This window comes from Micropterus dolomieu, linkage group LG15, assembly GCF_021292245.1.
Source record: "Micropterus dolomieu isolate WLL.071019.BEF.003 ecotype Adirondacks linkage group LG15, ASM2129224v1, whole genome shotgun sequence".
Lineage (NCBI taxonomy): Eukaryota > Metazoa > Chordata > Actinopteri > Centrarchiformes > Centrarchidae > Micropterus > Micropterus dolomieu.
In genome coordinates this window covers 13,039,731-13,066,915 of record NC_060164.1, presented here as the reverse complement: position 1 = coordinate 13,066,915, position 27,185 = coordinate 13,039,731, and the positions used below count along the sequence as shown (strand labels likewise).

The following is a 27,185-nucleotide window of genomic DNA, read 5'->3' as shown; positions in this document are numbered from 1 at the left end:
AGTAATAGTAGACGTTAATAGTTTGATTAAATTTACATTTAGAAATTTAGTAGGGTCTCCACATTGTATTACCACTTCAGAAAATGGGTCATAGGTGAAGAAGTCAGTGTACATAGCTGAATTTTGGTGTTACCAATTAGCTACCGATCCAGCTGGTTAATTGAGCAAAACTGCTGTCACTATTAAAGTAATCCACTATAGTTAATAGATTTATTCTTTGTGCAAATCAGATGTGTTTTACAATGAATGTGATTAGTTCATCAGTGGTGATGTAATGATGAATCTATTCATGGAAAGTGCAAAAATAAACTATGTCTACCGAAATCCAGTGGGACAGCCAGCGAATGTGTAGACATTCAGTCATTAGGTCACAGACATTGTTTCCCGAGGAGCTCTGTATCTCCACTGTAGTTGCCACAGGCTGCATGGCGTGACTTGAAATCCCCTTTTTAAAGCCTCTCAGTTAGTGTTTTCCACTGTGGGAACCTGATTCTGTGGGGCATGGGAGGGCTTAAGATTGTGAGTAAATATCACTTACAGTTGCGCAGCAGGATGAGCTCATCCTAACCCCTGCCAGGTGATAATGACCCCTCACTCATTTTTTAGAAGGGTCACACCAGCACAGCCTGTCCAAATTAGAAACATGATGCTCTTTGGACTGTACAGTATGCAATACACTCTGGCTTTACATGTAAATGTGTATCAAATACTGTGATAATTGCATCGATGATTTCTCTGTTTTTCCTGCCAAACCTAACCTTCTCCTGTTCTTTCATTTTTAGTGCTAATTTATAAAGAAGTAAGCGAATGGGAGGAGTGGACAAAAAATGGAGTGATAAGAGGCCAGCCACCTCCTTTAGGTGAGTAATCATTATAACGTTAGCCAAAAAGAGGGTGGAAAAGATGAATTACATTGAATCTTAATCAATACTATTTTTGTTGTTGGTACACCTTTTACAAGGTATTGTTTCACAAGATTCTGACACCCTGTCACCCTGTATGAGTGAATAAAGCAAAAATGCTAATACTTTTTGTTTTATTTTATGAATGTTACTGCATACTTCTTATATGCATACAACCCAGTAAGAACGTATGTGGGGCTGTGCAGGTTTAACCTAGACATCTAGGGGATCACAGAGAAAATATGTAACTGAAATTGTCAAATGTCTGTAGAACTTTAATTGTTTCACTTTTTGACCTGCAAATGACCAAATCAGAGCTTACAGGGAACTTAAAGGGGACCTAATATGAAAGAAGAAAAGAAATCTCTAGTGCGCTTGATCTTGTGGTGCTCCACAATGCAGAAGCTATATGGAAGATCCGGTTAATTTTATGTAGTGGTATAATATAAGTGGCCCTGCGATGGACTGGCGACCTGTCCAGGGTGTACCTCGCCTTTGCCAGATGTCAGCTGGGATTGGCTCCAGCCCCCCGCGACCCTGTACACAGGATAAGCGGTTGACGATGGATGGATGGATGGATGATATAATATAAGTGTGCTGTTCTTTGAAACCAATTTGACATAATGGCCAAACTGTGGAATAACAACTTCCGGGTCTGTCACGTGATGCACATCAGCCACAAAATACTTTTTCCCATAGATTTAGGCTACATCTACAATACTATATTTTCGTTTTAAAATGGAGACCTTTTGCTACGTTTGGGAATCCAAAGACTTAAAACGGACCCGTTTGAAAACGCTGCTGACCCCATTTTTGTTTTAAAAATGACTTCCAGTCTGTTTTATGCCGCCACAGTCTCTTTGTTACTCCTGTGTTACTTTCAGTTTCACATTGTTGTCGGTCCATGCAAAATCACTGGTGGGGTTATTCATTTATAGTAGTACTTTCTTTTTTTTTTCTTTTGCTAAATCTTCTGCAGCTGCAGTGTAGACAACCTGCCTCTTGTTTACACCGGCACGCGCATGCCCAGTGTACCTGAATGGAAACTAAATGTGCGTTTTCAGGCGTTTTAATATAGACTGTGATCAATTCAGAAACACAGCTGACACGCTGGTGTGGACGGAGATTGTTTTCGTTTTGAAACTCAAACACGTAGTAGTATGGATGTAGCCTTAAATTGGGAAAGCACCAGGGTCCCCTTTAAAGTTTGAGGCACTGCTTACATCTGCATATGTGACTCATCAGATAATGGCAGTATCCTGTGTATTCCAATGAAACCTATTCGTTGACGTGTGTTTTTCGCAGCACAGGTGCAGCAGTGATTGACAGCCCCCCTCAGCCCACGTCCTCCTCCTCTTCAGCCAACGATGTTTCATCCATGTCCACAGAGCCCACAGACCCAAGCAGTGACCCCACCTTGACCTCTGAAACAGATAGCAGCTTGGACAGCCACACCTCTCTGGGTGCACTGGCCTGCTGCAGATAACGCACACATACAATTCACACACACACCTACACACACAAATCTTTCCTCATCAGTTGTGTGTGATGAGACAGGGTTTACGCCAATGGAACTTCTCATGTTAGTTTGTAGAGCTGCGCTTTTAATGTACAGTTTGTTTTTATTTCCCCTCTCCCCCTATACTGCTGTAAATGATTGTGGTTTGAAATTGTATCATTAGTACTGTATTTTTGCTGCAAAGAATCAGAGTATGTTTTGATGTGATGTATGTTTTGAAAGAGAGGGATTCGAGTGTACTTTACACATTGCTGTTTTTTAGCTACTGCAACACAGTCGAACACCATACTGTTAGCACTGCAGTATTATTTTGAGTATATTTTTGAATTGTTCTTTTGGCATTTTTGTATTGTTTTTGGGACATTTGAATGAATCTCAACCAATTCTCTCTTTAACAGTAGACCATAGCACATTTCATCTTGGATCCAAATTGCAAATGGATGATTTTTTGTTGCTCATCTTTCTTGTAGAAAGCATCCCTTGGTGTATCCAAGTTAGCTTATTTCTTAGTATTATGCCACCTCTGATTGTGTGCATCTTGACAAGCAGTCAAATGGTCTGTTACCCTGACATTGAATTTCTTTTTTACTATAGCATACTGTTAACCTGACTGTATATTCACTTGTTTATTTACTTAGATGTAATTTGTAGGTGATAGTCTGTTGGATAAGGAAGAACAGGGTGAATGTAAGTGAATAGAAATGTGGCATAGGGAGGAGCCAGTAATTACTGTAAGCACTGTAACAAGTTAATGTAGGCCACTCCACTGGCTAGAATGAGTTCTGTATTTGGAGAATGTCACCAGAGACTAAGTCTAAATTAGTCACTTTACCCTTTTGGCAGGTTCTTTCAGACATTATTCACAACTGTCTGATATTTAAGATATTTAATTTAAGTGCCCTTACTCAGTTTGATGATTTTCTCCGTGGCAGATGCCCCTCTCTTCTGTGGTGCGTCTTTCTGAGTTCTACCTCACACATGCACACACACTCAAACATAGGTTTTTCAAGATACAGTATGTAGGTCATGGCACACTTCATTCGAAAGAAATGCGAAAAAAAAAAGATTCAGTTTATTGTCTTTATTTGTTATTTATTTATTTTATTTATTTATTTCAAGCTAGGGAGGTGTCTATTGTATGTAATGTACATTTCGATCAGAAGTACTATTTATATGCATTTTTGTTTTTTTTTGTTTTGTGTGCAATATAATTCATAGATTAGTATAGTCAGTGATTGATCTGTACATTTTACTGTAGATGTATGTTTTCTGAGAGTCAGGAAACAGGCATTTGCTACCTACCATGATAACCTTTGGATGTATTTGATGGCTCAAATTCCCAACCTGTCCCATATGCCCTTTTCATAGTTGGGCACTCCAGGCAGTAACCCCTAGCATCATCTCCCAGAATGCACTTTGGAGCTTGTGACGCATGTCCTGACCCTTTCTGGACCACATCTCAACTGTTGTGGCTTCGTCTTTTTTTGGTTTTCCTCTCCTCCACCTCCTCAAAATTAGAAAAGATAGAATAGACTACGCATGAGTTTTCTCTGAGCAAATCTGGTTTTAGTGCAGGTACATTTAGAGGAAAGAAAGGAAAGCCATTCAGTACTACTGGGATGATGCTGCAGACATCTGATGTTTAGGCCAAACATTGACAGCAAAGAGTGAACCTGTTGTGATGTGTTTATGTAAGGCCAGTTGTGTGAATTTTAGCCTTTGGATCTGAAATTGCCTCACTAACAGACTAATTAGATACATCAGAAATGGAAACTGTCTACTTTCAACTCCAGCAAATAAAAGAGTTGAATTTTAATGTCTCACATTGTTGTTTCTTTGACTGTCAAGTTAACAGTTCTTTCAAGAACATGAGTTCTAAGCGGAAATGAAGAGGTTGTGTATGGAAAGCCTGTACCTCATATATAAGGCTTTTTCTGCTCTCTTACAGAGGAATATAATCACAATAAATAAGCAGCTAAATAACCTATGGTGTAAACAGCTAGAAGGAATTTTGTGGAATGGTAAAATGAGAGGTGCTTGGTCCAGAGGAGTTCTTGTTTGGCACCGGCACTGTTCAGTGTAGGCACAAGACGGCTGTACTAAAGAGGACGCGATGGCAAGTAGTACTGCACTAGAGGTATTTGGTCTTCAAAGCTTTGGGGCTGGCTGGTCTTCCCAGTAACTGAGCTCCTCCTCCTCTGATGGACCAGATGAAGGCAGGTTGGCCTGATCTAGTTGGTCCGTGTTGCTCCTGTGGTCAGATCTCCCAGGGTTTTGAAGAACTCCTCCATCTCTTGCTGGAGGAGAACGTTGCGGTTCTCTGCGTCTTGATGAGCCCTCTCCGAGTTCCTAAGTCGGATCTCTAACATGTGGCACTTCTTCTTCTCTTGGTCCAGCTCCTCCTCAAGGCAGTTTACTTGGGACTGGTATTTGGAACAGGACTCCTCCAACCTCAAAGAAGAGGAAAAATAGTTTATAAAAAAACACCTTATGCTAATATAATAGATTATTTGACAGGAAATGACAAGTGACTCATTCTTACTTGCGAATGCAGGTTTCATAGCTTGTCCTCTGTTTCTTTAGCTCCTGCTTGACCTGGGTCAGCATGTTGGCGAGACCTTCATTTGTTCCTGGGAGATCCTCCTCAGTGCCGCTTGCACCATGATCAAGGGTATTTGTACTGTCCCCCACTTCTGTGGGTCTCTCCTGACTTTGCCCTAATTTTATTGACTTATCACCTCCCTCTGGCTCCGTCAATGAGATCTCAAATGACGTCCACATGGACGAGGTGTCAGCAGGCAGGCTCAGACTGGAGGGGGCAACATTGTCATAGGTAGACAGCCTGTGGGATTGGTGGAGGGCTCTGTGAGAAAGGGCTGTTTGAGGGGAGTCCTCCTCAGAGTCTCTCTGTGAGTCCTTAAGTGAAAGAGTGGTCTCTTTAAGGGAAAGTGTAGAATCCTTCAGAGACAGAGTAGAGTCTTTAAGTCTTTCACCTGATGAGGTGGTGCGCCTGTGAGCTCGGAGGGACGACAGGCCATTCATCAGCCAGTTGCTCCCACCAGCTGCTGACACATCCCCTGCCGACCCCCCTATTTTCCCCCTCGTGCCACCAGATGCTGCACTGCCTTTGAAGGAGCACCTCCAGGAGGGCAGGGCTTTAGACTGTTTACTTGGGCTAATAGCTACTTCACTTTCACCTTTCCCTTCAGTTTTGTTATCTGCTTTTCTGTCCACTTTCTCCTCTATCTTGCTTTTGCCCTTCTCTTCAATCTGACCATCCTCACCCTTCTCAGATGTTGTAATGGGGCTCGGTGCAGTCGGCTTACTCTCTGTAGAAGGGGTGGAAGATTGGGATTTCTCTTTAAGGGTTTTGGAACATGTGCCTGAGGAGGGTTGGGGGTCAGTGTCTTCTTGTGAGAGCCATTCCACTTTGCTACGTTTGATAGGACTCTGCTGTTGCTGTGGGGGAATCTCTGTCTCAGTTTTCAGCTCCTCCTGTTGGTAAAGTTTGGCGTGTTCACTGATCAGTACAGTCATCAGATACTGCACCTGTGAACTTCCTGTTTATAATAACAAACACATATGTATACAGCTGAAGTGATATGTTTCGTGCCATTGTACATATTGATAAGAAAGCAATTTTACGTCACAAATGTTGCTGCAAATTAACACATGTTGACATTATCACCAACCCTCCATCATAGTAACTGGATCCTCCACTCTGGGCCGAAGGATATTGGGTCCAAACACAGTGGCCAGATTCTGAACACTCATCTTATTCTCATTGGAGTGAAATTGAACCTCGTCCAGAAACCTGAGCAGACACAACCAAAAGCAGAACTTATTTCCACACACATAAAATCAGCAGTGTTGACTGCTCTGCTTACAATGAGAAGAAACCCCTGGTTCTTTATATAGTAAAATGCAAACTTATGAAAAGGAGGACTGAGTCATGATTCTGGCTGACATGTGGGCTCATCTATATAGATGCAGAAGACATGCAATTAAACACACGGATGACAAGGATGTGGGTGTAATGAATGTGACTTCTCTTGTGTGATGGTGACAAGTCCTCAATCATCAAACAGTGAATGGAAACGAACAGCAATAATAAAATCAATCAGTCGCATCAGTGAGGTGAACAACTGCTGATATATACAGATGACAAAAAGTGTCTACTCACTTGCAGATGTATTTAAGGAGGTTGTAGTTGACCTGTGGAAGGGATTTTACCTGTTTGCCTAGCTCTGTGATACCCTTGAACAAAAATGGGACATGTTTATTACCAAGGCAAGAGTTTGGAAATATGCCAGTAAAGTGTTAAGCCGACATGCAATTACCATTGCTTTATCCTTGGTAAGAAGCTGAGCACAAGAGAGAAACTGTGTGTATTTGGAGAATGGGATTATAGGCTCCGGTAGCTCCCGTATGTACAGCTTTAGCAGTGATGCCACTGTGTGGACATCTGTGGTACTGTAGGAGACAGAAAGCGTACATAAAGAATACCATCCAGCATAGATTATAGCTTGGCAAACTGCTATAGATAAAATGCCCCCTCCCATTGCGTCACCTGTCAAACACTGGCTTCTCGCCACGGTCAAACGCATCCTGCAGCTCACGGACATGATTGGTCTGCCCAGGGGCCCGGAAAAGGCCCTCCTCCTTGAGCCCATGTTCACGTATGAAACATACACACTGTTCGACCAGCACAGGGACCACTCGCTGAGGGCCACACTGGGTCTCGTACAACATTGTCTCCTCTAGGTGCTGCCCAAAGACACCTGTAGCCACACAATACAGAAACACCAAACAGGTCATTAATAGCTCAGAACGTTTCCTTATGTGTACCCTAGAGGTTTAGGTCCCCCCTTTAAAGCAGTAATAATGTATTTATTTAATTACAGTAAACAATGCTGTAGATATTTGTGTGTATGCGTCTGTTTAAGAATCACACCTCCTCCGAGTGGAGCCCATATTACTCTACGTATGGCTCTGACCCATTCCTCCATGTCACTTTGAGAGCTGGCCATCAACAGGAAAGATTCATGGCTTATACCTGTCCGATCCTTTTCTCCAGTCCCCCCTAAAACACAAGCATATTATTTTCTGGATCAATAGGACTAAATGACGAGCACATCGCAAATCCACTGTGCTTCGTAATCATACACAGATAAGATACCACTTTTGCAAATTACTTTTCTAATCACATAATCTGTAAACAACCAATAACCTTATTAGCTCCAGCACCCCCTGTAAAGTACAAAGGCACAGTCATGCAGCTCTGCCTCTCCTCTCTCTGGCTGCACGCAGCTTGATACCATCCGGTTTGACATTTTAGTTTGACATTTTAGTGTATTTCAGTTTAGCTTTGATTACACAATATGAAATTCTCTCTCTTTATGTGACTTTGTAATCACTTGCTTTTGAAGAGGTGGAAGCACTACTCAGATGGAGATAAAAGCACCAAAGCTGCTATTCATAAAATTTCATTCTTATATTTCATACTGATGAAACCCTTATGAAACCAATCCAAAAGAAAGAGATTTTCAAAGTGGATTTGGTAGGAGTTGCATATGCCTTGCTATCTAGGCTATATATCAGTACCTGTATTCATAACTAACTCCTGCACTGGGGTACATAGTGTGTTGTGTGTGAGACAAATGACCCAGAAAGAGAAGTGCTCCCTGTGGACAGCAGCAACTGCGCCATCCCTTTTACTCAGTCTCTCTCTGTCCAGGACCTTTTCTTCTGCATCTTTTCACTAACAAACTTTCTCTATAAAATTACACTAGACACCATCTCACATGTTAAAAGGCCACACCAGTATATTTGCATGTTTTACCCTAATTTAGTACAAACTGCATATAGTTTGCAAGACTGCCAACCATTCTCCAAAGCACAACATAATGTTTACATTTTTGAATGTGTTTTTCTTAACTTATAGCAGCCTTTGGTCTCCATTTATTTGTAAGGGAATAGGTGTTTCAGCATTGCCTCTAATGCAACACGTTTTATCTAGTTGTAGCCAATTACTCACTCCTGTAAAAGTGATATTTTACACGAAGAGCTTGTCAATCTTGACAATGCAAAAAGCCAGAAGGGTACATATATAAAATACTTCAGTCTGTATTGAAATGTCCTTCAATACAGAAACATTACAGCATAGTATTTTTAATTTACATCCTCTTTGATAATCAACACTAAGAAACATTTACTTACTACCATCATTAATGGAAACCTCATCCCCAGGATAAACTGTCAGGGTGTTAGTGACCCTGCTGCAGTAATGGCCCATGTTGAACCTGTACTGCCTGTGGACAATTGAGCAGTGGCAGCCTTTAAAAATAATGATTGCTTGCAGGGGAATTGATGCTGATATGACCCAAGATGCCATTCCATGAGAGAACAGAGGCGTTACCATCAAAGCCAGTCACTGTACAAACTATCTCATATCTTCCAACTAGCAACTTCATATCTATTCAAGTACAGCTTCCAACTTCTTTCTATCTCTCTATCAAGCATGCCCCCTGATCTCTGTGGGGTACATACAGTCCACTGTTCTGACCACAATCATGCCAACCCCACGCTATCAAGAGCAGAAATGAATGAAGTCCTTGTTTAACACTCAGACACATCCCTTCTGTTGTTCTGTATATTTCATGCATGTGTGTATGCAGCTCGTATGTAGCTATAGATTCACTTCAGTTTTTTTCCATTTATTACATTGAGTCTGGGTCAACAAGGTTTATACAGAGGATATGACCTGTTGGATGTATAGTATGGTTTGTAGAAGCACAGACAAATACAGCAAACCTGGTATTGGGTTAATGTTCTAGCGGTTGTTGCCACTTTGGGGTTTCGTAACCTTCTGAACACCAAAAACTCATGGGTGGCAGGTATTGCTAGGTTTTGCACTCTTAGCCTGAATCCAGCTTTGATCTTGATGTCTTTTTTTTGCAAAAAACATTTTTACTATTGGTGGGAAATGATATTAGATGTGCTTGATCATAATGAAACATAACATTTTAAATAAAAAATCTAAAGTGAGCCCAGTGTTTTCTCTGTTTGGCTGAGATAGTGATAAACAGATGGTTCAGCATCACTTGAACAAGACTTACTTACTTACTTTGTCACTTCCTTACGCAACACCATGTCACCATGCCAACTCACCTGGAATAATTTCAAAGGGGTGGCGGCCAGGCTCATCCTGATTGGCAGGCAGCTCATTGACCTGACTGCCCTGAAGAGGAATACAACCCTGTAGGAGAAAGAACATGTAGGCTTGAGACAGACAGAAACACAGACTGACAGACAGGCAGGTATGAGGAAAATACCTGTATCAAAAGTATTCAAGGTCCAAACAAAAAATCAATTAGTGGTTCAGGACTTGGACATGTAGTCCGCGTTAAACATTATAGAGTACAGTGAGATCTGGGCATCTGTCCAACAGAGGGAGGTAATGATGATGGAGGGAGGGATGACTCAGGGAAACATCTCTTCATCTATTTATCCCTTTGGCGCTTCCTGATGTTCTTGGCTTTTGGATCTTTCCAGCATAGAGAAGGCCAAAGGTCACCTCTTAAGTGCTTACAGCAGAAGCGCAGGGCAGGTAGTTACAACATTATCAGTGTGTGTGTCAGGACAATAACAACATACTACAACTTAAATTGAGAGTGTGGGTATGTCTTAATAGAGGATGATTTATGTGTGAAAGATGAATGGATAGTTATCCTGATATATTTTGACACCAAAATTATTAGGATAAGAGCAAGATAATGTAGCTTTAAAAACCATGGCCACACAATGCAAAACGGTGCTTCATTTTCCTTGAGGGCTTGTATTTTGTTGTCTGATTTAAAAGGGTCAATAAGAGATTTTCTAAGTTGGAGAACACACAATGGATTGACTGGCCCTGGGGGAAAATACTTATCAGATGAATTCATGAAGCTTGAATATGTATCAGGCTCCAAACCAAAATGAATTGAAACAAACAGTAGTGCAGCCTCCTGGGGAAACAGGTGACATCAGGTAACTATACATATATATGTGTTACTTTTTAAGTGTCACCTGTGCCTTGGTTTCATCCTGGTCCTTGTAGAAATACAGAGCTTCAGTCCTCAGGACAAACCAACGCAGCTGCCAGTTTTTCATGATACTCCGCTGTCTCTTAAGCCAGCCTGCCTTCAGTGCTTTCTCCTGATCCAGAGGAGAGCAGGGCCTGGAGACCCGGGACAACTCACCAAGCACCATGCTCTTGGACCGTGCTGCATGGACACACACATACAGATAAAGTGAGGGAAAGGAGGCTTGGAGGATTAAGAATGGTAATGAGTGAGACAGAGAGAGATATACCGAGTTACATAAAGACAGAGGATACATTTTATTTTGGGATTTTCTTTCTCTGTTGTTATGCTATTATTCTAAAAATATACCCAGAGACAGTCTTCCTTGGGTACTGTTAAGCCCATAGGCCTGACCATGCATCCAGACTTCTTCTTATGTCAATCTACCAAGACATGACCTCCATTTTGCAGCAAATATATCCCGCTTTAAGATGAATTCCATCTATCTATTCTATTACATTTTATTATGTGTTTCAGATATTAATGAGGGAAATTATTATTTCCAATTTCATCACTGTACAGAAAGCAGTTCTGCTTTGGATCAGGTTGTGCTTTAACTGCTACAGACTGATTACACGCAAGGATTCTATATTAGCATAGGCATGCCAAAGGTATAGAGCAGAAACAGTGACACTAGAGCAATGCCTAGGGAGTCAGGGAGTCAGAGAAAGAGGGAGAGAGATAAACAGAAGGCAGAGGGAGAGGATAGAGAAATCAATGGCGTCTTTTTTTCCTGTTAATTGCATCTTGTTTTCTGCTGAGAACAGCAGGGAAGGTATATGCAAGGGCCTGGACTGAAATCTCTCTCCTGTTTCCTCTGTCTCTCTCTTGCTTATCAGCTCTCTGTCTGGACATTTCATTTCTCCCCTTTCTGGATGTCCTTCATTTGCAGAGTCATGACTGAAAGGAGAAGACTGGAGATGAAGCAGTCATTAGCAAAACTGTATGCTCACAGCAGAAGCAGGCAGAGCAGGGTCTATTAATACAGCAGACATGGCTGCGCATTGTACTTTAAAAAAGAGACCGGAAATCTCAGAGAGGAACCGGTTTGTTAATCTACTGTCAATTAATTTTTACAATTAGTGCACAAGGATCAAATTGATATCTTTTCAGAAAATAATGTTACTTTAAGTGCATCCCCTCATATTTAAAACAATTATATATATTCACTCGTATGTTATTATTATGTTCCTAATGATAAGTGATAATAAAACAGAAGTTGTTTGAAGTGGAGCTAATTATCATTTACTTTTAGGTATTTTAATCTATAACAGTGCATCATATTTTATAAACTGATCATGTTTTGTGCATAAAATCTTAATTTGTAAATATACTTGTAACTACAGCTGTAAAAAAAATAGTGGAGTAAAAAGTACAATTCCCTTTGAAATATAGTGGAAGTATGAAGTCAAGTCAATTCATTTTTATTTAAATAGCCCAATATTACAAATCACAATTTGCCTCAGGGTGCTTTACAAGTAAACAAGTAAAAGTCCTCAAACACCAATAACATCTTGCTTTAAGATTCTAGACTAATTGACTGCCTTAAGATTCTGGTCTTATCTACGGCTCTGAGTGCGGATCCAGCTCTGTGATGCTGTATGAATTTGCCCTGGATGATGCTGCATAAAAGGGTCAGAGGAGGAGCAGAGCTGGGAATCTAATCAAAGGAGAATACCATTACAGCAAATGAGAGATGGCAAGCGCACAGAACGTGGCAAGCAAACTGAAGTGGCTGCTGTACTCCAACTGTGTTTGTGAAGGAGAAAGAAGAGGCACTTCTTCATCCCATCCTGTTGTATAGTCTTACTTTTACGGCTGGTCAAGAATAAGACAACGCCTGCCAGGGGAGAAACAAGGCACCAACCCTGCCTAAGCGCACGCAAGCACGCACGTACGCACGCACGCACACGCACACACAAAAGTAAGGGTTCTTGAAGCTGCTGCTCGCCAAAATATCGCTCAGTTTTGTCCATTTTCTTACAAAAATGTGAAATTGATTCAAGGAGAATTTGAGGAAACTTATTTTCTGTCAAAGTGGAAAGCTTCTTAAACAGAAATCACGTGGATGTTCTTCTCTAAAAACCAATGCTCGTCCATTTCTTGGTGATAAGTTGGCAACTGTCACAACTCCCCAAACCACCTGAAACAACATGTGTCGATTGCTACAAAGAGCACAGCAAGTATTTATACTCTGCATCATGATAATCTCAGCGCCCTGAGATAGTCCTGTGATGTACAGCTTCCTTATTCATCTTCACACAGTCACATGAGAGGCATGTATATGTGGTGTCCTGACTTCAGTGGCCACAAGTGGATTTTACCCTGTGTTAGAGGAACTGTTTGACAGTCAGCTGTTGTGATTCACAGGAGTAGAGAGCCCTGCATTCCTTTCACCAGCTCTGACCTATCTGTCACCTGCTCAAAGCCACCGTGCCTACTAACTATCCCAATAAACCCTGAGCAGATAGAGATGAAGTTATGTCTTCAGGTGTGAACATGGCAGGATGCACACCATTGTTGGAGGGAGGATTATCTTTCCAGCAGCCATGTTTACTACAACCCACAGTGTCTCCATCAGAATCAAATCTTCTAGGAGCGAGGACAGTATAATCATGAGAAGCAAGAGATTACATTGTAGTAGAGCATGTTAACTCTCAGTGATTATTGGACACAGAAGATAAAGCCTCAACACTTCAAAAACATTCCAAAAAAAACTCAGGTTGGCACTGGTGCAGATTCAGTGCTAACATGGCGCTGTTACACCTTTTTGATGTCATTATCAATGATAGCACTGACAACAATACTGATGTTACATTATTACAAAGACAGCAGGACAGATGGAGCTCTGCAGAGGCAGCGAGAGAGGGAAAGAAAAAGATGGACTGCAGGGAGGACAGACAGAGGCAAGGGAGCAAAGAATGAGAGAAAAGAGATGGGGCACAGAGGAGGGATGGAGAAAGGGGAGGAGGGACTGTGCTTACCCCGGCGTGCCTGTTTTATCTTGGGGCTCAGCATGGTTACCGTTGCTGTGCTGCTCCCTCTCACAGAGACATGACTGCATCCCTCTGTTCACACACTATTTCTCAAACACACACACACACACACACACACACACACACACACACACTCAGCGTCTCTCGCTGCTGCCTCGCCCTGTTACTCCTCATCCTCTCCGAGCATCTCTCTCCCCGGCTCACTATCTTGCACTTGGACACTGTCTCCGTCTGATTTCACACACACACACACACACACACACACTTACAAGCAAGTAACCACACACTCTCCTCTTCCTCCCCTCCTTCCTTTCGTCTCACTCCTCCTCTCTGTCCCACCGGCCCAGCGTACTGTTGTTCTCACATACCTCGAGCCCTGCCCACTCTCTCTCCCTCTCTCTCTCTCTCTCTCTCTCTCTCTCTCTCTCTCTCTCAGCCTTCTGCTGCACACTCTCAGTATCAATTTCTCACCGTCTATAAATATGTCCGGCAGTGTGTCCTCTGTCTTGTCACCCATTTCTTTCCACCACCCATTTCTTTCCACCGCCATTCTACAGTCTTCACAATTCCTCCAGCTGTTTGCTCATGAAGATCTGATTATGGCCTTGTCTGTAGCTGAAGTACAACCTCAGATCAATACATTTGATTTAGCTGACACCATTCTTACCATTAAATGTTTAAATGTTTGGCCAAGTCATTGTACTGCCTGCACTTATGAACTGTTGCAGGTGGATGATAAATTTGGGTGGACATGTGTTTAAAAGCTGTCAAAAATCCACTATAAAGCACTCGTATTTAGTATTCTGACTCCTTCAGACTAAGATTTATAATCTAAGGGGAAATACCACACTACTCAGTCACTCGGCAATCTGCCTGGTAGTGAATGTGATAAAGCAGATAAATGCTGCAGGTCAAGAGGCTGGATGAGACTAAAATGCAGCACAGAGGCACTGCTAGAAGGAAGAGCTGACTGAGCTTTCTCATAAGAAAAAATAACCATCTCGGTCAATGACAAACACTTTAAGCTGCCTTAATGGAGGCTTTATAAAGGCAGTAGCAGGTAGCAGTGCATTAGTAATAACATAACCTTGGCAATGTAATTCTTTACTTGTATAAAAACAGTTCACACCCTGACAAACAGAGAAGATCTCACACAGATAGAAATGATAGAGAAAAGTTGTGGACCCAGGGTCCCATGAATATCAAAAAATTTAAGCTTAACTTTATGTGAGAGCTCAGAAAGCCAGAAAGTTGTAGCTTAAGCAAAAAAATAGATCATCACCTTCCTTGATACAATGATCACTGTTGCAAAACAAACTAAAAACTGAGCTTTACCTGCCAATTCCTTTGGTTTGTCACTGGTCAGAGGAATCCTGGATGGTTTCATGGCAGAAAACCCATCTGTACAGTGTATCCTTCTCCAATGAGGCCATTTCTAGAGCCACAACAGACACAAACACAACACACAGGCACACACAAGGGTAATAATGAAATCTCAGTCCTCTACGTAATTGATAATCACTAGGAACCAAATTCAATGACATTCACATACCCAAAGAGAAGGGACTACTATAGCTGCCATCATTAACACAGCAATGACGTGCACCTGAAGAATGCTGAAGTGAACAGATTCAGATAGAAGGAAGGAAACAAAGACAGTCATGCATGTATTACTTGCCATGTCATCTTGGATGGGCAGACCAGATGACTCTCAGTCTGGAGCCAGACTCTCTGTCTGATAAGACTGGCATCACATACTCCCAAGCAGCTGCTGTGATAGGTGCTGCTTTACAGAGAAATAAAACACAGCTGTGCGACACGCTCCTGCTGTCCTCTTCTGAATTATCAGTCTGTCGCTCTCTAAGGAAGTGAGCCGCCTTGATGGAGAAGTGAAAACTGCTGATGTCTGTCTAAAAAAATATGAGTTTCTCTTTCAGATGTTATTACTGTACATTTTTGGCTCACAAAAGAGTACAATCCAGTGGCTTAGTAATTTCTCTATGTAAATCGAGAAAAAAGGTCGCAAGCTTTAAAAGCTCTGTTTCTCTCTAGCTACAAAGTGAGTTTAAAGAGAAAGAGAAATGTTTCTTTTTTAGAAATTACAGCTTTCAGTGAATTTTCTATTTATTAAACATTATTTTCACTACAGCTTATAAACATCATGGCACAAATGAGGTTTCATTTTGGAAACCAAAAGAAACTGTCACCAAAGATAAAATACGTTATATGGGATATGGACAAATGGCAGCCAGTTAAATACAATAATACTGATTTAGGGACAGAGAAATACAGTAAAAGCTCTCATTTTCAGCAGCTTATGTGCCACTCCATGTGCTTGACAGACAGTACAGTAGAGAGTAAATAATATGACATGACACAGCCACTCACATAGTCCAGACACACCAGCCACTGAGGGGTGTGGGGAACATCATCTATAATCTAGAAATATGGTCCGACGGGACACATAGGAAATGAGTGTGTTTAATTGAAGGCATGAAAAGAGAATGTCCCATTAGTGAGAGCAGAGGAAGTGTCGGGGCCCAAATGACATGGGGCAGGTCAGAGAGGTAATGACATCAGGAAAATAGCCTCTCAGTGTACCCACTATTTACCATTATCAAATCACAGGACTTGCTAATATTATGAGTGCACACATCTTCACAACCTTAAACGTTTCACCATGACACATTTTTTATATTTAAAACAAAAATAACAATAACTTTAAGAAAGTATACCGATGTAGGATATAAAAACAGGTGTGAATATGAGCGTTCCCTGCTAAAACACAGTTTGGAAAATATCCAGTACTTTACACAAAACAATGAAAACCAACAAGTTAATTAAAATACTATTTTATCTTAAAGTATTCAGTGAGGTCTCTAAAAACCAGGTGAACTTCTAACCTCTTAGTGGTAGTTATCCTGCTAGTCACTTTGTGGACAAATCTACTCTACAGTCTACTAAAATAGAATATGAAGATATATCCAAATTTTACATTCAAGTACAACATGTAATATGTTATTAGAGAGATACTAAATCTAAAGAGGACATTCTCACAAAGACTGTAAACTGAGAATGCATGTTTGTAAGTGAGTGATGATGAAACAATTTCAAGACAGCTGGATACATGACAAATTTAAATGTCTATGGCAGTTTTGTCTTCTCTTTGGCCGCTGCCCACCCGTCTTCGCCCCTCCAGCAGAAAGGACAGCACTATCGCCCAGCGCTGTCCTAGCGACCTCTGTCGTGCTGAGCTTTCGCACTGACGGAAGTAGTTGGTCGTTCCAGTGGCGACGGCATCAAACTGCTCAGTAAGTAGCCACACCTCCCAAAGGAGCGTCAGCGCATTCATAATCATCATTACCACAACCCAGAACTCCTGCCCTAACAATGTGAACCACAATGACAAGCTGCGACCGCCCGCAGGCATCTTGTCAAGCAGGTAATTTGTTGCAGTGGCAACAAAAAGAAGGTGGGCAATCACCATGGAGAGGATGAAAAAGAGGAAGAGGCGGTGGTTACCCCGGCCGATGCACCGGTTGAGGAAAAGGCAGTGGTGGTCATAGTCTTTAATGCACACATCGCACAGCTTGCAGTGTTTAGTGTAGTCAGGCAGAAACAACTATGAGGAAAGCAAAGACAGGGTGGGAAGGAGAGCAACACATTAGTAAGAACAAATCCCACTTTTTGTGTGATGTAACAATTAAAATATTAAAGATCTTTTACTTTGTCGCCAACCTTTTTCAAAAGCTTATCTTAAGTTTTGTGTTTTATTTCCTATCTGTCAGACATCTACTGCCTTTTAATTTCACTATGGGATAAAAACTTAATCTGTAGAGACTTAACGCACACATGATTGATTTATTGTGACATGCAAGACCTTAGCAGGGGTGTGTCAGAAACTTTTCGAAGGGGAAGACCATGTGAAGGCACACACCAAGAGGAGAAGGACTGTGTGTGCATTTCTCTGAACCATGACCAGCGTGAATGTCTTACCTCACAGTACGGACAGAACCTGTGAGGGCTTTGGTTGGTCTCCACCAGGTCAGCGATACAGGAGAACCGAGGATCTGCATCTGCTCTGTCCAGTGTCCCCGGGTCCTGAGTCAAAATCTTACACAACAAACTGACGACTAGGGAGAAGTGGACCATCGACACCTGGACAAGAGCACTGGTTGGCCACACACATTCAAAATGTTAAGGATGACCACTTCAAAATCCTGGATTACGCTTACTATTACATTTACTTACTGAGTATATTTGGACGAGCAAGACAACTAGGGGATTACTGGTCGGTTGACAATATTCACAAGACAGCTTGTGAAGTGTCCACAATGCAAATGTATTCAAAGAAAAAATGAGATAAAGAAACACACACTATCTACATGTAGAGCTGAGAGGAGCAGGAAAAAAGTTCCTAGAAACCAGCATCACAGAGAACCTGATATGGTCCTCTCACATACCCAAGCTGGTGAAGAAAGCTCAGAAATGGCTGTTTTTCTTAAGAACACTTAAGAAGGCAAAATTCTTGTCAACTTTTACAGAGGAGCAATAGAAAAAGCATCCTGACCGGAAACATCACCAACTGGCATGGGATGTGCACGGCCCAGGACAGGAGGGCTCTGCAGTGGGTGATTAAAACTTTTCAGAATATCATTGGTACACATCTACTGAGCATCAGTGATATCTGTGAGGTGAGGTGCCTGCGTAAAACCGAAAGGATACTAAAAGACAGTACCAACCCCAGCCACAGCCTGTTCACCCTGCTGCCATCTGGCAAGAGATACAGAAGTATTTCCAGCAGACTTCAGAACAGCTTCTTCTCCCAGGCTTTAGACTCTTAAAATAGTTTATATAGATCTATTTATATAATTTGCTTTGTAGCATAAAGGGAACTAAAAATTGCATCTCATTATACAAACCTGTTGTAATATGACAAATAAATGTACCTTGTAATGTGATGACCAAATATCACAGCATTATGCAAAAGTATGATATTCATTTAGTACAAGTGGAAAATTTAGCATAATGGTGGCTCTGAGGAAAGGTCAGAGGATAAAACACTGGGATTCAGCCTCTGGGGACCATGACCATTGCTTCACTTTTAGAATTCAATCGTATTAGAGCTGAATGTTGTTTGTTGTGGCACCATAATATATAGGAATCATCCTATGATTGTCAGTCCGAAATCATAAAGCAATCCGGCCTTTGGTTGAGATATCCCTCTCTGAACCAAAGTGTTGGAGAGACCAACAGAGAATACAAAAATATGCATTGAAATGACTTAATGTGTGCTTAATTTTGGTAAGGATATTAGGCATTATTTTTCCATAGAAGCAGAGCAAGGAATGGAACAAGCCAGCTATGAGGGTTCCCAAGTAGACCGGGTTGGGTAACCTGGAAGGAAGACAAATGCTATGTCAACAGAGAGCTATAACAAACAGTGAAATAGGTTGTAGGTCACATGTACAATAGTTTTTGTCAAACCTTTGGTACGTGGTCATGCGGTGGTACTGTGTGAAGATGCTTCTGGCCAGCCAGGGGAAGAGCAAACTGCAGGTTAGACCCCCATAGCCTCCCAACATGGCTGCTATCAGCAGGATGGAAGCTCCACTCAGGGTTGGAAAAAACAGTGTCCAGTAATACAGAACTGATGAGAAAAGACAAGTCATGTAAATATAATATAAAAAGATGTGTGAAAAACTCAGCACATTAATGCACACGCACAATATGTTATAGTGCCGTTATTATCATCACCACTTTCATCATCATAATCATCATCCTTGTTTTCATCTACATGAAACTACATTTTCAAGTACAATTTACCATGAGACTCTCTGGGCTTGTGGTGTATTGGCTCATTAATATACCGACTCAGTAGCTTGGTGAGTTGCTGATGTCTAGAGAAAAATACACAGTATAGCAATGTATTAATCAGTGTCAGGATCCCAAGAGAAAAAAGTAATCTGGAAATGCGAACATACTGGATATTTAAAGGTACTGAGGGGTGTTACTATACCATGAAGTGGCCTGCTAGTCAGTGTTTTTCCAGAGATTCTGAGAGACAGCAGATTCACCTAAATGTTTTCCCTTGTTTACTGAGGTCCAGCGGTGTGAGGCCGCTGTGGTTCTTCTGGTAGAGCATCCTGCACCCTGTTCTCTGCAGCAGTGTCCAGCACACCTCCACTCCACCCCTTTCTGCAGCAACGTGAAGCGCTGTCGCACCCTGCTGGTCAACTGCATCCACAGCACATCTCTGAAACAAACAGAGGATTGAGGCGCTACCGCCAACAACATTGTGATTCCATACGTGTCTGGAGTATCAGAGAAACTCAGGAGGATTTTCAACAAACATAACATCCCTGTGTTTTTTAAACCCAAGAACACACTAAGACAGATGCTGGTACACCCCAAAAACCGCACACCCAAACACAAGAAAAGCAATCTAGTGTATGCGGTCCAATGCAGTGAGGAATGCACAGACCTGTATATTGGGGAGACTAAACAACCACTACACAAATGCATGGCTCAACACAGAAGGGCCAACTCCTCAGGTCAAGACTCTGCAGTCTACTTACATCTGAAGGACAGAGGACACTCGTTTGAGGACCACCAGGTGCACATTTTAGACAGAGAAGATGGATGGTTTGAAAGAGGTGTCAAGGAAGCCATCTACACCAGGGTCGAGAAGCCATCATTGAACAGAGGAGGCGGTCTACGCCACCACTTACAATGCTGTCCTTTCATCACTTCCCATGAAACTCAACAATAGTAACCTATTGGCCTCAGGTGAAGATGCCAACGATGGTTGTTCAGTCTTGGCCACCGGGAGTCCCAATGACTGTAACGACTGTCGTTACAGCAACCAGGAACACTAACGAACCAGCGGTATCAATGACCCTGGCAAATGACCCCACTGAGGTTAAATAGCCGAGTCAGTTAGAACTGAAGAAGTCCTTTGGATGAGGGACGAAACCTCTTACAGTATCTTCAACCAAGTCCAGTTGCCCTTGACTTTAACCTTCGTTGGATAACTATGACCTGGATGACTGAGAATCTTCATAGACAATATAATGGAATACAATTTAACAGCACTACAAACTATGACCGTAGAGTTGCATCAACACCTCAAAGGCTTTATTACAGAGCAGTTTATAAGATTGTAGCTAATTCTGTAAAATGGAAACTCAGCTTACACCAGAATCACATTTTAATTTCTTTACAGCCACACTGAGCAATTTATGACCATGAGGGAGTGGAAAGACTTCGTTGTTATGGATTCAGCAACAATCGTTTCCCAAAGGAGATGTGTTCTAAAATGTAAGTACTAATGTTTAGCTTTTACCTCTGGTTAAAGCTACCAATGCCTGAGAAAATTTTTTTTTTTTGGTTGTTTTCTTTTACCAGCCAGCTGTTTATGTCAGCTTTTAGCTATTGTATGTTGTGTTTACTACAGGTGTTAAGCTCTTCTAAGATTATTTGATGAAAATACAAACTGCCTACAGTTTTATATGAGCAGTTAATGAGACTGACACTTAACCACACTTTAAATGTGTGGGCTTGAGAACCAAAACAAGGAGGTAAAAGTGATTAAAAGCAGCTTAAATTTGAGTAAAGTGTATTGTTGTGTGTTAAGTCCATTTCCATGAAGCTTTAAAACTTTAAATTAAAGCTTGATCATACTGTTGCTCAACTAGAGCATGTGAGTGAGTGAGAGAGTGAAGACAATATCAAACCTGGTTTCTGAGCAAGTACCGGACCACCTCTGTGTTGCCTGTGGATGCAGCCAGGTGAAGGGGTGTCACCTGGTACATGTCTGTGTCTGAGAACCGGAACATTCCTGTCTCCCACAAATAGTGCACTGCAACACTGGGAAAGATCACTAACTGTCAGCAGTTTTAAAATACGTGTGATCATGTGGTCACAAAAATACAAGACAAAAGACAACAACAATTAAGTTTGTGATGTGTTGTTTCCTCCACTCACATGTTGCCCCCCGTGACTGCATGATGCAGTGACGTTTTTCCTTGCAGGTCTATGAGGCGCAGATCAGCTCCATACTGCATCATTTGGTGTATAATATAGATGTTCCCTTGTCTGATGGGAGTCAAAAGTACAAACTGTTATGACACAGAAAAGCATAATGCTCACATCTTGACATTGTCACCTCAGGAATCCAGGCATGTTTGTTTAACACCTAAATATGCAACTTATGCTCACCTGCAGCCAAAATGAAAGGCTGTCTGTCCCGCATCACATGTCAGGTTAGGGTCAGCGCCATTACTAAGGAAAAGTTCGACCATGGCACGGTTACCATGGAGGGCGGCATAGTGGAGCGGGGTGAAACCACCCCAACCTGGTATGATGACAAACACATCAGGTTTAAAGATGTAGCCCTTCTAACTGACCTGCAATCTCTGTGACTAACAGTACAGGCCTGGTATAAATGCACGGCCTGTCAACCTGTTGGCCGTTAAAACAATCTGGTGTCAGGGTTTGGGTTCCTTTTGGCACAATGTGACATTGTGCTGTGCTGTCACAGGATCTGTCCACCTAGATCTGTGCCATACCATCTCAGGGAGGACTGACAGCAGGGTATGGTTTCCCCTTTGGTTCTGAGACAAAATCACATCAGGAGTCACTGGAGCATGATAAAGTTTAAGTTGGTCCTTTGAAAATAATAATGTAAAATTATAGTTGTTCAATGCTATACATTAGCCTGGTAACATGACAAAATGTGTAGACTACTACAGATTTATGTAGTATAACAGGTTGGTCCTCTTGATAAACAATGTTCATCAGCAGCTTTCTGGCTTTATAATGAGCAGATCAGGAAAGCTTGGCAATTTTGTGTAGCGTTATACTGACGTATCACAGCAGGAAGTAGAGGCCAGATCAAGACACGCTCTTTTATTATACTGCATTCTATCTTACCTTTTTGCTTGAGGACTGATCGATCATTTTGAAGGAAGTGTATACACAGCTCAATATTTCCTCTCTGTATACAGTCAAATATGTCTCCACCGCTTTCGGAGAACACAGGCATCGGGTGCATTATGATGGGTGCACAGAAGCGGCCTGCTAATATTTCCACAGACAGAAACTGCAACGGAAACAAAATCAGATCCTCGGACGAAGTCGCTACAACATCATAACGTAAAGCGAGAAGGGAGATCGTCTTTCGCTGCAAAGTAACGGTCTTTCATTGTGCTAAAAGTGCTAAACTGATTGATGCAGACCACGCCCTGGACAGCTCGTTGGTTGCAGCAGGTCACATGACTGGTGATGTCACCGCGTCAACAAAACACTAGTCCCTAAAAGGAAGACCTTAAAACTTTATTGTGCAATTATAGTTTGTCATGCTCAGCCTAAATATGTGCAGAAATGTAAACGCTTTAATTGCAGAGAACGTTTTAGTTTAAAAGAAATATTTGGAAAGCAAACAACTAATAGGAAAGGCATTAATGACGTTATTCGAAGAAAAATGCATCACGCCTAGTGATTATTTACATCTTAGACCTTCACATGCAGGTTCACCGTATTATTTTATAGGTTACTGCAACGTACAATACTTAAGGTGGAGGTAATAGTCTCCTGCAGTGTCCAGACACTGCGTGTTTGCGACACTGGCTGAAATGAGAGTGCATTTTTGGCTCCGAGGGGATAACGACGCCGAAGTTAGCTTCTGATTCGGCAGTTATGGGGAAAGTTAAGGGGAACGTAAGTGAAACTTAACTTAACGTTGCTGAGCGACCGATTCTCCGCTGTCGCAAGCTGTTATGCATTTTAGGCAAAGCCTTAACTCTGTCTGAAACACTTTTTTAGATTAGAAAAAACTTTGAATGAAAAAAGGGCTATTTCACTGCTTGTTCACCCACATGCAGACCACATTAGACCAGGTCCAGATCCAAAACCACTATAGCTCTCAAATCTGGACTAGATTGTCCCAGAGAGGCTAAAGTTTCAATCAAACATGGTTCCAATTTGTGAAACCTTTATTCAATTTGTGAAAATAATAAAAACAATTTATCTGCTTTTTTCAAGTGTAGACCACATCCTACAGTGTCCCAGAGAGGCTAAATTTCTTTAAAACACGGTTTTAGATTTGGGAAAAATTTATTCTGTTAAAATGAAAAAAGGGTGATAAGTCAATGACTCTGATTGGCAAAGGAAAGGAGTACTAACCAATCAGAGTGAGAGTTGTGGAAAGGCCAGGTCACTTTTTGTGAAAAAAGCATTGACTTATCACCCTTTTTTCATTTTAACAGACAGAATAAATTTTTAGCCTCTCTGGGACAATCTAGTCCAGATTTGAGAGCTCTAGGTATAGTGGTTTTGGATCTGGACCTGGTCTAATGTGGTCTGCATGTGGAGAAAAGCAATGAAATTGCCCTTTTTTCATTTTCACAAATAAAATAAAGTTTTTTCAAATCTAAAAATGTGTTTCAGACAGCCTTAAGGCTTTTCCTAAGATGCGTAACAGCTTTCACAGCAGTAAGAGGTGTTGTAGTCAAGACCGTCGAAATTGAGACCAAGACCGGAGTTTATCGAGACCGAGACAAGACCAAGACTTTCAGGGACTGAGAACAAGTCGAGACCAAGGGAGGGCGAGACTGAGTCAAGACCAAGACCAATTCCCCACATTACATGACACACAATAAAAATGTGGAACGAGATCATACGTACTTCACAAATTGATCTGAAAGATCCACGTTCCCATTAAAACACCCACATACAAACACTAAGAGCTGAAATCAACACAAGCATCATATTTAACACTCCTTTCCCATGCTTACCATCGCAGATAGGGGTGAAAGTCATTAACGGGAACAAAACATTTTTAATCAGGGTAATTGGTTGCATTTAAAGCAATATGTTTTACATCCAATCAAAGTTAGGATGTTAACAAATAAATTAGACAAGGAAAAAGCAATTTATTGATATTATGGTCTTGAAATAAAATCTCGAGTCCTCAATGTCCGAGACCGAGACAAGACCGAGTGCAAATGTGGTCGAGTCCGAGATAGACCAAGACCATCAAAAAGCGGTCTTAAGACCGGTCTCGATTACTACAGCACTAGTAAGATGCAAAAATTGGAGAATCGGTCGCTCAGCAACGTAAATTAACTTTCACTTAAGTGGAAAGTTAAGGGGAACTTAACTGCCGAATCGGAAGCTAACTTCAGCGTCGTGAGGAGATACGCGTTGTATCCATTGCACGTGCTGTCAGCTCACAACTGTGGGTTAACACCGACGCAACAATACGACGATTTAAGATTAGCTACAAAGCTCTAGCTGTCCAAATATGACGTGACAGTGACGCAATCGGCTGGAAGAAACACCGAGCAGGCCTGCAGAGGGAAGAAAATAGCATGAAAATGGTGGTTAAATCGCCATATGGAGCTCGTGAGTATCCAGAAAGAGGGCTCTGACTTCAGCAGGTGATAGTGATTCCTGTGAGTGCTGGAGGTATTTATGTTCATAACGGCGGGTGGATGGTAACTTTTGAATGTTTTTTTTGTAATGAAAATAAGCAGACTCTTTGTCATTGTAGACATGACGTTTCATAAAAGTGAAGGTATAATTTCTCACATTCATAATGGCCGTTCGTTTAGTTGTAATTCCCAAATAAACCACGCCATTGAGTTAACATGCACCATTCACCATATATGCATCATTCATGTCATTAGTTACGCATGTGGTTTTCCTGCTGATATGGCTAAAATAAGCAAAAGGTCCATGGTACATGATTGACTTCTGTTGGGATATTTTTAAAAAAAATATCTGGCTGCTGTCAGCATATGTCTGTACCATTAAAACCCACAAGATGGCGCTGTTTAGCTACATTTTGTTAGTGTTGCTTTTATGTCCAATAAAAACACAGCAGTTTCCCCAATCTCAATGCAGTTACACTAAAAAACCACACGACCCACTCATAATGAGCAAAGGGCCAACAAGTGAGCCAAAAAAAGTAACCCCCCCCCCCCCAAATTCCAATATATTACTACTAAATTGATTGGTCTTCTGTTACAATGTCTAACACAATTTGTTAGGATGTTTTCTGATGCGGTTAAAGGTTTGTTAACTAAACCTTTTACACACTGTTCAACACAGGAAAATAGGCATGTCTTTCCAGTTATTATCTGCAGACAAACACACAACATGCAGTTTAGTGGTGTTTAAAGGCTTCAAATTAGCCACATGAACCAGAAATTACAAGCTGTGTTTGCTGGCTTCTTTGGTGAATCATGAGATTCTGTCATTGTGATTAATAACATGCCAGTCTTACATGACTTGTCTATAAAAAGACAAGGGACTCTTCTTTGAGCTATGGTGGGAGGGCCCCATCTAACCAGCTAAACAACAGTTTTTTCACTTCTGCTTCTCTAAGGAAGTAAGAAGGCACATGACCTGGGCCAGCTGATGTGAGTCGCTCTGCTTGTTCAAAGTTCAGTCTACTTGGTGCAGATTAGTAAGGGGGCGGGTAGTTTTACAGAAAGGGTCTGCACAGTATAGGCACAATTCATATTTTAGCAGGTCTCTGCTTGTCTTTCCGCCTGTCATGGGAACAGAGACAGACAGACCACTCACTCAGTTGGAATAATCCAACATAGATGACAGAAACTCCCAGATGGCTTTCACACAAGCACAGGTAAGAATATATGGACACAACTTTGTGCTGCATGAATAATTTTCTTTTTGAAAGGAGTATTGAAGTTGGCAGAAGTGTCACTATACCTGTGATCATATGCATTTTTCACTTTGACGTACTTGATTGAAGAGAAAGAGACCAACGCTTTCTTGCTGTTGGTCTCTCGCACACATTCTCACGTGAGATACATCAAAGTTATCATGAATTTCTATGGAATGTGAACTGCTTTTCCCTTTAATTTAGCAGTCTTTCTGTACCAATGTCTTTCATTGTTCATCGTGAGTGTGTGACTCAAAACAGAAAGTGCCCAAAATAAATCACTGTAGTGAGGAAACGGTGCTCTAGTCAAGCATTAGTCTTGCATTTACATGTCTTCTTGGGAGCGGGACTCCTCATTCACACCTGGTGTGACAGTGAAGCGGAACACCCATATTAGCCGCCTCCTGTGTACTTGAAACTGTACAGGAATTATTTCACATGTACAGTGACTTTTGCAATATTAGGGATAACACCTACAGGTACAAAACATCCTAGGATTTTATCACCATCACCATCGCATCAAAATGTCCCGATTTGCCATTATTTATGTTCACCTTAAATTGTCAAATGTATTTTGCTTGTAATGGACAGGACTGTTTAGGTATTCCCAAACTTCTGCAGTTACTATTGGTGACTAAGTGTTAACACAAGTGGTGAATTTGAAGCTTGCTTCCAATTACTTAAAATTAGGCATCGGTGATACCATGTAGGTACCTCACAGAGGTTAATGACCAGTTAATGCAAATTGCACATGCCTGCCAGTGCTCTGTTCTTCTGTCTGGTCATTTCTCAATGCAGACAGTGTGCTCTGAGGGTAGGGGAGGAGGGCTGAAGGCTTGGGACAAATTTATTTGAGGAAGTGGGATGGACAAAGGAAGTATGATTAAAAGATAACTTGGATTTTACTAAACTCAGGATATATAAAGAAATCACAGTCTGAGGATTTCTCACTTT

At 41.5% G+C, this 27,185-nt stretch overlaps 4 protein-coding genes across 15 annotated transcripts in view; 2 read left to right on the top strand and 2 right to left on the bottom strand.

Moving 5' to 3' along the window:
• The window catches only part of mapk8a (mitogen-activated protein kinase 8a), a 12,082-nt gene extending 7,845 nt beyond the window's left edge, over window positions 1–4,237 (top strand). For 4 of the 7 annotated variants that reach the window (XM_046070040.1, XM_046070042.1, XM_046070037.1 and 1 more), the window contains one exon: window positions 2,213–4,237. In XM_046070040.1, the coding sequence (XP_045925996.1) occupies window positions 2,213–2,388 (176 nt within the window). In that variant the 3' untranslated portion in view covers window positions 2,389–4,237. Of the gene's footprint in view, window positions 1–782; window positions 861–2,207 lie in introns of all 7 variants that reach the window. The other 3 variants (XM_046070041.1, XM_046070044.1, XM_046070043.1) reach the window with 3 other exon arrangements.
• Window positions 3,498–15,466, bottom strand: arhgap22 (Rho GTPase activating protein 22). Of its 2 annotated transcripts, XM_046070034.1 has the most exons (11): window positions 15,219–15,466; window positions 14,876–14,975; window positions 10,489–10,685; window positions 9,592–9,679; window positions 7,376–7,504; window positions 6,992–7,202; window positions 6,762–6,894; window positions 6,605–6,678; window positions 6,114–6,235; window positions 4,964–5,981; window positions 3,498–4,872 (listed from the first exon to the last, which is right to left on the bottom strand). In XM_046070034.1, exons 1-11 carry the CDS (start codon window positions 15,219–15,221, stop codon window positions 4,653–4,655), a joined length of 2,295 nt encoding a protein of 764 aa, XP_045925990.1. In that variant the 5' UTR covers window positions 15,222–15,466; the 3' UTR covers window positions 3,498–4,652. The 2 variants fall into 2 exon arrangements, with proteins under 2 accessions (XP_045925990.1, XP_045925991.1); XM_046070035.1 differs by lacking the exons at window positions 14,876–14,975; window positions 15,219–15,466 and adding an exon at window positions 13,529–13,674.
• A 132-nt stretch (window positions 15,467–15,598) lies between these two features.
• On the bottom strand, window positions 15,599–22,773 carry si:ch211-223a10.1 (putative ZDHHC-type palmitoyltransferase 6). The gene is made up of 10 exons (XM_046070036.1): window positions 22,475–22,773; window positions 21,761–21,896; window positions 21,527–21,637; window positions 21,277–21,409; window positions 19,618–19,796; window positions 19,367–19,440; window positions 19,028–19,190; window positions 18,855–18,937; window positions 17,537–17,727; window positions 15,599–17,162 (listed from the first exon to the last, which is right to left on the bottom strand). The coding sequence occupies exons 1-10, from the start codon at window positions 22,593–22,595 to the stop codon at window positions 16,677–16,679; spliced, it is 1,677 nt and encodes a 558-aa protein (XP_045925992.1). The 5' UTR covers window positions 22,596–22,773; the 3' UTR covers window positions 15,599–16,676.
• Window positions 22,774–24,738: 1,965 nt separating this feature from the next.
• The window catches only part of wdfy4 (WDFY family member 4), a 40,376-nt gene continuing 37,929 nt past the window's right edge, over window positions 24,739–27,185 (top strand). For 2 of the 5 annotated variants that reach the window (XM_046070234.1, XM_046070236.1), the window contains exon 1: window positions 25,718–26,192. In XM_046070234.1, coding sequence (XP_045926190.1) covers window positions 26,172–26,192 — 21 coding nt within the window. In that variant the 5' untranslated portion in view covers window positions 25,718–26,171. Of the gene's footprint in view, window positions 24,997–25,717; window positions 26,193–27,185 lie in introns of those variants that run through there. The other 3 variants (XM_046070233.1, XM_046070232.1, XM_046070235.1) reach the window with 3 other exon arrangements.

Bases quoted from the DNA above. Each gene is read 5' to 3' on its own strand.
- arhgap22 (XM_046070034.1), bottom strand. The intron at 10,686-14,875 runs GTAAAGCTCAGT...GTGTCCATGCAG, and splicing joins CAAACCAAAGGAATTGGCAG to CACGGTCCAAGAGCATGGTG. The intron at 4,873-4,963 runs GTAAGAATGAGT...CTCTTCTTTGAG, and splicing joins TATGAAACCTGCATTCGCAA to GTTGGAGGAGTCCTGTTCCA.
- si:ch211-223a10.1 (XM_046070036.1), bottom strand. From the start codon at position 22,595: ATGCACCCGATGCCTGTGTTCTCCGAAAGCGGTGGAGACATATTTGAC. The intron at 21,897-22,474 runs GTAAGATAGAAT...TCATCATACCAG, and splicing joins ATCAGTCCTCAAGCAAAAAG to GTTGGGGTGGTTTCACCCCG. The intron at 19,441-19,617 runs GTGAATCTGCTG...ATTTTTCTCTAG, and splicing joins AAACAAGGGAAAACATTTAG to ACATCAGCAACTCACCAAGC.